Source organism: Arachis stenosperma, chromosome 8 (genome assembly GCF_014773155.1).
Source record: "Arachis stenosperma cultivar V10309 chromosome 8, arast.V10309.gnm1.PFL2, whole genome shotgun sequence".
NCBI classification, from domain to species: Eukaryota; Viridiplantae; Streptophyta; class Magnoliopsida; order Fabales; family Fabaceae; genus Arachis; species Arachis stenosperma.
This window is the reverse complement of record NC_080384.1, coordinates 49,247,784-49,260,324: the sequence shown is the minus strand read 5'-3', so window position 1 is coordinate 49,260,324 and position 12,541 is coordinate 49,247,784. Positions and strand designations below refer to the sequence as shown.

The 12,541-nt window shown below is 27.6% G+C and overlaps 1 protein-coding gene across 1 annotated transcript; it reads right to left on the bottom strand.

Moving 5' to 3' along the window:
- Positions 1–1,692: 1,692 nt before the first annotated feature.
- LOC130946127 (pathogenesis-related protein PRMS-like) lies at positions 1,693–2,052 on the bottom strand. Its single transcript, XM_057874807.1, has one exon. It carries the CDS (start codon positions 2,050–2,052, stop codon positions 1,693–1,695), a length of 360 nt encoding a protein of 119 aa, XP_057730790.1.
- Positions 2,053–12,541: the final 10,489 nt, after the last annotated feature.

Genomic DNA, 12,541 nt, shown 5'->3' with positions numbered 1-12,541 from the left:
TCATCATATTTCAACTCTATTGTTTATGACTGTCGTATACTACATGATAGGATAGAAATTTTTAGGAGTAGGGCCAAAAAAAGAAAAAGAGGTTATTTTGATAAAGATACTAAAAATATATATTTTTTAAACGATGTTTACATATGTCATGATATTATTGGATATATTTATTAAATTGATTAATAATTTATTTTTTAATAAATTAGAACAAAATCAGTTTATTATAACAATAATAATAAACTCAATTATTTGTATTATAATTATTAGATCTGATTTGATCTGATTAATTTACACAATTTGAACCGAATCATGTTTAAATTTTTTGATAAAAGACAAATATGTTTTTTATTTTTGTTTCAAAAAAAAACATGGTTCAGTGAGTTTTGTAAATTAGTTGGTTCACCGAATCTGATAATAATTGAGTTTATTGTTATTGTTATAAAAAAATAAGTTTTATTCTGATTTGATAAGAAATTAAAAAATAACCGATTTATTAATACGTTTACAATCCCGCTACGTTACCAATAGTATTTCTGCCAACTTCTGCCAACTCTTATTTATAATTGTGTTTAATGGAAGTGTCTTTGTGGATGTGTTTAATAAAAATATTTTTTTATGACTGTGTTTAACAAAAGTGTATTTATAAATATATTTTCTAGATGTGTCTCTTTATATATGTGTTTAAAATATAATAATTAATTATTGTTAACAATAAGTTGACAGATAATATGTTGGTACCCTATACTTTTCCATACGTTTAATAATAATACGACACATAAGTGTCTTTATAAAAAGACGTTTTAAGCATTTTATGGGAACATCTTCCAAAAAAAATAGAATTTCTTTCAATTATATTATGCATACCTACATTAGTAGGTTTTATTCTTATTTATAATATAATTTTTTAATTAGACTATAAAAGATTCAATACTAATTTTATTATTACTCTTCCTTTTAAAACAATCTTATCTTCAAAGTTATGAAAAAGTTTAAAACCTAATTAAAATTGTAAACGCGAGTTACAATTAATAAAAAAAACCAATTATATTTTCTATGCTATTGCTTAAAATAAAATTTAACTACTAGCATCCCAATGTTTAAAAAAAAATACTAAAATCATTAACTGATTACAATAAAATATTTTGGAAGTTGGCCCAATATTTAACCTACTCTGCAGGATCTGAATACGGGCTGAGCAGGATTGATGTTGTCGTCCAAGACTATCCGCCCCTTCCCCTGTGTATCGCGGCGGCATTTCGGAAACACCCGTTACAGATCCGAGTCCACTCACGCGTTCCCAAGGAAATACGGCGGCCCTGAGTGGTTGTGGATTGGCCACGATTAGAGAAACACACCGAGCACGACTTGCTACCGCTACGGTGTTCATCTCGTGAGACTTCACTTCAGACGCGGTCTGTCTCGCCGCCGCTCCGCCCCAACCATCTCCTTCATCCGTCACACCCTCCGCCATGTGCGGTGTTGCTCCCGCCATATTACTTGCAAAACAATTATTTTGAATTTGTACGTAACTTTAAGGCAAGAACCAAAAAACCATAGTTGAAGCGCGAACTCATTAATTACAGGCAAATTGAATTAGCTAGTAGAAGAGTTGTAACGACTCATTTTTATTTAGTAACAATAAATATCATAGTAGAGTTTAATCTGATAATTAATAATTAATAAATAAAGAAATTAATAGGGATGAATGGCTGGAATGTTCCCGGGAGGATCATAAACACAAGTAATAAGAATGCCTGCATCATTGTGACATATGACTCTACCACAACCTACATGAGTAGTGGTCTTCCAAACAACCTGTTTATAGGCACGACAGTCACCACCAACACAAGAGTTGGTTTTGTAGTTGTAATGTTTCTTCTGTGCCACCCACGTTCTCACAGCGTCCACTCCACTGAAGTTTAGGGATCCCAATTTGCGTGCATTGTTCTGACCCACGCTAAAATGCGCCCCGGGTCCTGCCTTCAAGCAATCTCCTTTGTGTTCAAACAAGAAATCTTGAGCTTCTATTTCTAGGACCTTGTCCCACTCCATCTTCACATCAACTCCAACACTTGCACGTGCTTTATTATGAATTTCAAGATAGTCGTTTGGATGATTTTGTGCCAGTAAACCCAACGGAGTTATACTAAAAAAGCTTATTAGCATCACCAAAATTTTTGTTATTCTTTTCATCTTTCTTTTGTTTTATATTGTTGAAGGGTTAAGTGTTGGATTATTGTTTTATGAGGGCTAGTGCTCGTGGATATATATAGTAGAACAATGGTGGATATTTTTTATTATTTTTTAAATTATTTTTTAATGTTTAAATAAATAATTTTTATAAATATATTATTTTCAAAATATAAAAATAAACACTTAAACTTTTTATTTAAAAATTAAAAATAATTACAAATATGGGTAAGATGTTCAATATTGTTTCTTTATATAATGAACTAGTGGCACTTATTTTTTCTATTATTTATATGAAAGTTGTCGTTTGATGCACTTGAATATACGAGGAATGCAATAACAATTCTGTTAATTATTGCAACAGTCAAATGATTAAGTGAAAATCAATGTCCCTTTTTCTTTTATATATTCATAAAAGGGGGCATGGATGGTCTAATGAGGAAGTCCAGAATGATACGCAATAATCTTAAAATTTAAAAATATCATGTATAAAGATAAGAATAAATTTAATTATTTATTAATATATAAAGGGCTAAAAGATTTTAATATTGACAAAACATGTGAATTTTGGCTAGAAATAGAATTTTTTGTGTATATACAAGTGGATGAATATTACAGATATAGTAGGTGTAATATGTAAATTACATGCTGACTTAGCATGCATGCAACGTGATGAACACGTGTCTAAATCAGAAGCAATACGCACCATGTGTGTTATCTACATGGCGGTCATCCAAGCAATACACACCCTATTTATTGTACATGTGTCAAATGTTGGTTGGATGACATTGCAACACATAATTTACGAGATGAGTTCTTTATCTATAAAATCCAAAACTTGTTACCACTTTACTTCATTGCAAGAAGGGTGTTTTTTATTGTATTGTTGGTGTGATAGAGAGTACTACAAATATAGTAGTTTATCACAATGGTGAGATTATACGAAATACATGAGGGGGTGAGCTTTGCGTGTGAGAATACATTTTTGTTTGTGATTTTGTGCACTATAACGTTTCGCTGAACTACAGTACGGGCTCTGTCAGAGCATAGAGAGTAATATTTAAAAGAAGGCGAGCAACATTCTACAGGAGTTCCGTTGTCATATTTGGCAGATACAGTTTGAGACTATGCCAATTGTTGACGAAACAAGTATTCGATTGGCGGATGTGTTATATTCACCAACAAACTCAGGTGTAACACCCAAGTATTGAGTTGTATATTGAGTTTGAACATATAACTACGGATGAGATTCAACATAACCCAGATGTACAAGATGACAAAGCTAAAGCGTATGAAGAAATGAACAATGATAGCGACAACGAGTTTGAAGCTACGTACGAAGCCGGTGACGAGGACGAAGACGACGATGGGGAGGTGAGGTAGTTACAGAAATTTTAGTGGTTCCACCCGCAGTCAGTCAACTGATAGACGTTTCACCTTTTATGCGTAACTTGAATTTTGACGCCATGCATACACCGGAGTTTCCCGAATATGCGAATATAGATCCATGAAGAGTGGATAGTATATTTCTTTAGTTTTGTTTTGATGGATTGAAGAGCGACAATTTATTTTTTTATAGGTGTTGCTGATCCTGATGGCGAAGAGTTCAAAATCGGAATGGAATATAATTATAGAAAATTAGTCATTACGGCAATCCAAAATTACACTATTTTTGAAAGAATCGATTACGTTGTTTATAAATTCGAGCCACAAACGTTTTATGCAAAATGCAAGACTTATGAATCTGAACAAAAAATACTTTTGTCATATTTAAATGACTCTTTCTAAAAGTCATCACTCTCATTCCTGATTTTTTTTCTTTATTGGTGATGGAACAAGCGGCGACCTGCAGGCATTTTGCTATGAGATTTTATTAAGTAGGTAATGACTTTTTGTAAACAATGTGAATAATGGACTATAAAATTAATCCAATAAAATAAAAGCACACTACACTCTTAAATTTTAAATTATTCACCTAAATCTTAATATTAGAATAACTACCTACATACCTAGTGAATTGAACATTCAATACATCAAATATTCATATTATTTAGTATTTCATTGTTTACTTGTACTTTTTCATTGCGTATACAAATTGTGTTAGCACCACATGCAGGACAAAGTTTACCCCACGGTAAAGCCGCACAACATCTATAACCCCCATATATAACCTAATATTACACCATGATACCTACCATTTAAAAAACAATTCCTGGCGAAATTCTTTATAATATTAGTTGCGAAACAATTTTCAACTTGTACGTAACTTTAAGGCAAGAACCAAAAAGCCATAGTTGAAGCTAGTAGAAGACTTGTAACTCATTTTTATTTAGTAACAATAAATATCATAGTAGAGTTTAATCTGATAATTAATAATTAATAAATAAAGAAATTAATAGGGACGAATGGCTGGAATGTTCCCCGGAGGCTCATAAAGACAAGTAATAAGAACGCCTACATCATTGTGACAAATGATTCTAGCACAACCTACATGAGTAGTGGTCTTCCAAACAATCTGTTTATAAGCACGACATTCACCACTAACACAACAGTTGGATCTGTAGGCGTAATGTTTCTTCTGTGCCACCCACGTTCTCACAGCGTCAGCTCCAGTGAAGTTTAGGGATCCCAATTTGCGTGCATTGTTCTGACCGATGCTAAAATGCGCCCCGGGTCCTGCCTTCAAGCAATCTCCTCTGTGTTTATACACGAAATTGCGAGCATCTACTTCTAGCTTTATCTCCCACTTTAACTCACCAACTCCAACACTTGCACGTGCATCGTTATGAATTTCAAGATAGTCTTCTGGAAGATTTTGTGCCAATATAAACCCAATGGAGTTATACTCAAAAAGTTTATTAGCATCACCAAAATTTTTAATATTCTTTTCATCTTTATTTGTTTTGTTTTATGATGATTCCAAAAGGTATGCTAGTCAAGGTGAGGGTTAAGTGTTGGATTATTGTTTTAAGAGGGCTAGTGGTCGTGGATATATATATATATATATATATATATATATATATATAGTAGAAGTGTAGAAGTAGAACCATGGTGGAGATTTTTTATTCATTTTTTAATTATTTTTTAATATTTAAAATAAATAATTTTTTTAAATATATTATTTTCAAAATATCAAAAATAAAAACTTAACCTTTTTATTTAAAAATTAAAAATAGTTACAAATATGAGGTAAGATTTTCAATATTATTTCTTTGAGGAGTGTTAGGGGACAGCAATTTTTGTGATTTGTAGCTATCAAATAGCTATCAATGATGATTTTAATGATGTGAAATTTTATCCAATGGCTCACTTTTTTTTGCTGGTTACATGCTTGCCAGAATTTAATAAAGTTGCTTGCTCCTAAACTTTTCCTATTTGTTTATATATATAGTGAACTAGTGGTACTTATTTATTTATTTTTCGGTAATGTTAAGGAGACAGAAAACAGTTAGATTTAATATTCATTAATTGTCGCTGTGTTTTCTAATATCATATATGACAAAGACTAATTATATAGTAAAACTTTGAATTAAATAATTTTACAAATATCTAATTTAATTTAAATTTTGTATTCTCTATTTTTTGAATTAATTATATTTTTAATTATTTACCATATTATTAATAAAAATATAAATTTTACTAAAAATTTATTAATTTATTTTATCTATTTCAATGTTAGTGTTGTGATTAAAATTTAATGATATTATGAATTTTTATTTTATTGTGTCAAATTAAGATACTATTATAGTAGTATTAACTAATTTTAAAAATGTTTTTTAATTTTTAAGAGTTCTGAATAAATTATTTTTATTTACTAAACATGAAAAGAGCTGTTTGTGTTTCGTGAAGAGCACAATCATCTCTTCAACAAATTTTATTAAACCAAACTTTTATCTAATAGTATTTTAATTCATTTTATTCGAGAATTTTTCTCTATAAAAACGTCCTTTGGTTCTTCTAAAACATGGGGACAAAAAGTTTTGTGAACGGCCAAAATTAAACAAAATATTGATCGATGTTTTTGCAATACCATTTAAAGGTTCTTTGTTTGCAATATTATTTTATAAGAAGAAATTGCGAAAAATCAATTAAAATTTGTAAATGCTGAACTTTTTCCCCTTGAAATCGAAAGAACACTAATTAAATGCACCTTATGCTGAACTTACCCCTCTCTCTCTCTCTCTCTCTCTCTCTCTCTCTCTCTCTCTCTCTCTCTCTCTCTCTCTCTCTCTCTCTCTCTCTCTCTCTCTCTCTCTCTCTCTCTCTCTCTCTCTCTCTCTCTCTCTCTCTCAAAAGACTACTACATTAGTTAGGAGATTTTTTATTTAGATAAAAAATTCTTTATTTAATAACTATTTATTTATAATCTATTATAAAGAAAACTCAAGATAGTTTCATAATCATCCTTAAATATTTGATTTTACTCTATGTTATCATGTATATAAGGCTTTTTTTTCTCTAAATGACATAATCTTCTATCTTTACATTATATCATAAAATTATTTTTATTGTATTTTATCTTTTCATAATAATCTATTTTTATATAATATCATAACAAATTTTTTAATATTATTTTTCTTTAATAGTTATAATTGAATTACAAATTTTATTTCATTCTCTCATATCAAATTTATTGCTTCTCATTCTTCATTATAAATCCGTGTTTAACCTCAATTTTTCATATTCTCTTACTCTTTATTTTTATGTAAGTTATACTATTATTTTTAATGTTAATGTTAATTTTTTTTAATAGGTATAAATTTAATTAAAATCTAATCCCTTCTCTCCTTTTATAATCATCACTCATTCTTATATTTATCATATAAATCAACATTTCCTTTATACACTTTTTTATCTTCTCTTACATAACCTTATACCTCTTTTTCGTTCTCCTTCTAATCTTCAATGTTGCTAATTTTATACATAATTAAAATTTGATTGATGACCATATTTTTTATTTTTATTTTTTTAATTTGTTAAACATGTGTACTAATAAGTAATTGCATCATTATATTCATTAATTTTTTTATTTTTTGTGTAGTTGTATTTAATAGTTATATAGAGATTTTGTTGTCTATATATCACTTTTTTTAATAATTTATTTTTTTAATATTATTTAAATTATAATAATATTATTGAAAATATATGTTGCCATCATTCTTGAAAGATAAAATTAAAAAATTGAATGTCATTTTTAATTATTAAAACATTAACAATAGTCATACTTATATTTTAAGTAATAGTTTTATCATTGTACAATAATATTTAAGTGTAACTTAAAAGAATAAAAAAATAATAAACAAAAATAACTATTTAAAAAATAAAAAATAATTATATGAAGTCAAGTGAATAAATTTTAATTGAATATTTTTATTATTTATAGTCTAATTTATGTATAACTTATTGATTTTATAATTATTAAATTTTGAATTAATTTTTATAATTTTAAATTGTCATTTATCATCAATCGTTATAAAAATTAAATCAATTTTAATATATCACTAAATAAAATTTTAAACTATTTAATTAATTAAATTTAATACATATCATTACACTGTTGAATTATAAAGTAATGGATAAATACAATTATTATCTATATTAAAACTGTAATCTTTTTCTTGGTATATCTTTTTGTCGAATAATAATATTGAATCATATATAAATTGCTAAATAAATGTATTATATAATATTTTTTATATAATATTATATAAATTGCTATTTTGTAATTTAGCGATCAATTTAGCGACTAAATTTATTCTGATTGTATAATAAATTTATCAGTCATTAATTTGGTTGCTAGCGACTGAATTAGCAAATAAAACGAGAATTTTTAGTCACAAAATTGGTCGTTATTTTTTAATTTAGCGACCAATTTTGCAACCAATAGAAAAATAGGGTGAAAAATTATTTGCTCGCTAAGGCAATGGTTGCTAAATCAGTTGTCAATGGTTAAGAGAGCAACCAATTTTAGCGACTAACAAAATTGGCCACTAATAACAATCGAATTAGCGACCGATAAATTTTTATACAACCAAAATAAGGTTGGTTGCTAAAATCGGTCGCTATTTTTTAATTTAGCGACCGAATTAGCAACCAAAACAAAGAAGTAACGTCTTTAGGACCATTGGTCACAAAATCGGGCACAATTTTTAATTTAGCGACCGATTTTACAACTGATAGAGAAATAGGCTGAAAAATTGTTTAGTCGGCCGCTAAGACTATGGTCTCTAAAGTGGTTGCTAATTATTAAGATAGTGACGGATTTTAGCGACCAACTAAAAAATATTATTATAAACTAATTAGTCACTAATTTAAATAAAATAAGATAGTTACTGAGTTACCCTCACTAACTCTAGCTCAATTCACCCATACCATTCTTGTCTTTTCAAACAATTACTGAGTTATCCGCCGGAAGCACAGCACCATCTTCTGAGTTATTAACACCATTGTCGTGTTCTTTGTCGCAGTACCGTCTTGGTCATCTTTTGTAATATAATGATAAATTTATTAGATAAAATACATGTATGAATATTATGAATATTTTGATAATTAAAAAATAATATTCAATTTTCTAATTTTATTTTTTAAGAATCATGACACCATGTATTTTTAATAATATTATTACAATCAAATGATATTAAACAAATTAAATGTAAATTGTAAAAACAAGTGATATATAAACGACAAAAAAATTATATAACTAATGAATATAATTAAAAAAATAGAAAAACTAATGAATACAATCACAAAATATCTAGTATATTCGTTTAACAAATTAATAAAAATAAAAAAATATAGTCATTAATCAAATTCTCTAGTTGTAAAAAAAATAACAAGAGTAGTGGAGAGAGAAAAAGAAAAAAAGGTATGAGACTAATCTCGAAGATAAAAAAAAATATGTAAAGTGAATGTTAATTTATATAGTAAATATAAGAAGAAATGCTGATTGATGAGTATAAAAAAAAGAAGGAATTAGATTTTAGATAAATTTATACTTATTAAAAAAATAATATTAAATTAATATTAAAAACAATAGTATAATATCTACATAAGGATAAAATGTTAGAGAATATAAAAAAGAGGAATGCTATGGGGCAACAATTTTGGTGTTTTGTAATCATCAATTGACTATCAATAGTATTTTTAATGGTGTGAGATTATATCTAACAGTGGAAGATCACTTACTTTTGTTTTGATGGTTAAGTGCTGGCTATAAAACACAAAAATTGCTGGCCCTCTAGACTTTTCCTATAAAAAATTAAGAGTAATAATCGATTTTATGATGAAGAATAATAAAAAAGAAAAAGTAATAGACTTAATATAAGAATAATAAAGAAAAAAAAAACGTGTTTTCACTTTTCAAAGTTTGGAAAATTCTGCTTTTCTTTTTGGAAAAGTCTAGAGAGCAACAATTTTTGTGTTTTCTAGTCAGTACTTAACTATCAAAACAAAAGTGAGTGATTTTTCACTATTAAATGTAATCTCACGCTATTAAAAATACTATTGATGACCAATTAATGGTTACAAAACACCAAAATTGCTATCCTAGCATTCCTCTTTCTTTTTCTGTCGAATTTCTATGCTGAATTTTATATGGCTATGCTTTATGACACATTTAGCTTCCCTGCATATCATCAGAACCAAAGTCGAAACAACCAAGTATCTCAAAAGCTGATATTCAATGGACATTCCTTTGAATAGCACAGGCAAAAGAAAAACGTGATAATTGCTGGCACCATTGCTGCCATTTGTGCAACACTTCTACTTTGTGTTTATGTTACATACAGAGTCCGAAGGAACAGTATTGGTAACTGCTTTTCTTCAATTTTATATTCCCATTATCTCTAAATGGCAGAATATTTCTGTATGAGTTTTTAAATTGGAAATTTGTTGAAATACTGCTAATTAGCAAGAAATAGAGTATTCCGAAATTCCTTTTGTTTAGAAATATAATAATAATATCTGAATGAATTTTACATTTCTTTGCATTCCTAGAAAAATCAAAGATAGAAGAATATATGGAAGGGTATGTAAATGATACGGATCTACCACTGTTTGATCTACTAACAATTACTACTGCGACCGAAAAGTTCTGGTTGAATAACAAAATTGGGCAAGGTGGTTTTGGTCTCTTTGGTATGTAATATCAAGAAAATATAGAGTAGATATATTGTGTTTTCTTCGTTACACTATAGTAAGTAGCTTATGAAACTTGAATATCTGATATTTTAATGACAGATTTGTTTTCATGAAAAATAGATCAAACAAAAAGTAAGTTGTTGGATTGGCCATTTTCCATTACCGGACTAGTTTTTGATAACTGAATATGTAAAGCAAATGTTTATTTTGTTCCACAATATGATAATCGTTACAGCTACAAACATATCCTGTTTTTTATGCAGCTCTGTTTAGATAAGACCCTGTTGTTGGTTTGAGTAATCCCCCTTCTCTACTTGTAATTTTACAAAACATCTAATAATTTTATCATGAATTTTAGAATAAAAAATAATGATTCCCTATTTTTTCCCCCTAGTTATCTATGATGGAATCACAGAGCATAGAAAAGTAATTAGGAACAAAGAGTCAAGCTAGCAACAGGAACGTGCGGTCAAATGCGTCTACTTTTAAATTGGATGTTGGACTGATTATGGAAAGAAAAATATAAAAAATTAGTCAAATGTTTGAAGTTTGATAGTTAAAAAATAATTTAGTCAAACTTATTAAATAATTTAAGATTTTTCAACCATTAACTTCCTATAAAAATCAATTGCATATGAGTCTGAACAAAAAAAAAATTCGATTGATAATTAAAAAATAAATAAATAATGTGTTTAAATTTATGGCAAATTAAACAAAAGACATCATTTTTAAAAGTGATTCTTTTAAATAAATAAGATAAAGTGAAAATTCACGTGTAACTATCTTTCTGTGTAGTTGATACTTAAAAACTATTAGATAATTTAATATATTTATCTAAATTATTGTCTAATAGTTCTTAATTATTAATTTCACATAAAAACTACATACGAATTTCTACCATAAAATAAATCATCACATATTTACTAAAATATGTATTTTGAAAAGCAATTACATTTTATGCTATATTATACCTTTTATTTACTATGTAAATAAAAAAGGTATATGCATATCTCATTTGCAAACGCCAAAAATCATGTTATCATGATATATCAGAAAAATTTTTTGTTAATAATTTATAATTATACTACTTATACATAAAAAAAGCACCACCAAATAAATCGTCTATATAAAATATATGTTAAAATACAAAATATAAATTACAAAATATATATTGAAAATGAGCTAAACAATATATGTAGTTATGTATAAATATATAGTAATTAATTTCGTGGTTGATTTTTAGTATGTACATAATATTTTTATATAATTTAATAATTTCAATAATGTACCAACTAACATTTGCTTAAATGTGTTAATGAACTAAGAAATCTTCTTTTAAGTATTAAAAGGAAGCTAAGAAATTTTTCTCGCCAATAAATAAACACAGTCGTTGTACATTCCATGTACACAACCTTTGATATTTATTCTTGAGTTATGATCACGATTTCTAACATAGTATTAGAGCTACAATATCCTACTTGAACTCTCCAAGTTATTTGGCTCCTCCAAACTCTTTTATGAGAATATTTTTACTTTTCTTTCTTAGTTTTTAATTCTAACCATACACATTTTGTCTCCACTCCAAGTTTTTGCAATTTTTTTTGCATTCTGAGTTTTCGCAGTTATAAATGCATCCAAGTTTTCATAGTTTCATCTGCACCTCAAGTTTCTACAGCTCCGAATGCACCTGAGTTCCTGCAGTTTTGTCTGCACCGAAATTCTTGTAATTTCGTCAGTACTCTGATCCTAAGTTTACACAACTCGTAATAGTTCTAAATTTTTAATAATTTTATTTAGGTATTATTTTAATTTTTTTATTCCGTATTTTTAAGTAAGTTACAAATTGAAGTTGTCCCATAAATTTGAGAAGAGATATTAGAATATATTTAAAATATTATATATTAATATAATATCTAAATAAATATATTAATATTGATGTTATATTTATTTAGTTTGATATTATATTGATTTGTAATTATAATTTGGTTATGTTTTTTTCCTATAAATAAGCACCCTTCAATGTATATTTTATGATATCAGCACTTGATATTCATTCTTGAATTCTTATAACACGATAAGTTATAGAAACCCTGATATCTAAGTAGCCCAAATAGTCATCATATTGAAGAGCAAGATTGACATCTGCAAAATGTGCTCTTCAGTTGAAAAGTTATATGCATATTTAGTTAGTAAAGTGCACAACACCACAACA

Excerpts from the sequence above, each read along its gene's own strand:
- LOC130946127 (XM_057874807.1), bottom strand. The coding sequence starts at position 2,052 with ATGGAGTGGGACAAGGTCCTAGAAATAGAAGCTCAAGATTTCTTGTTT.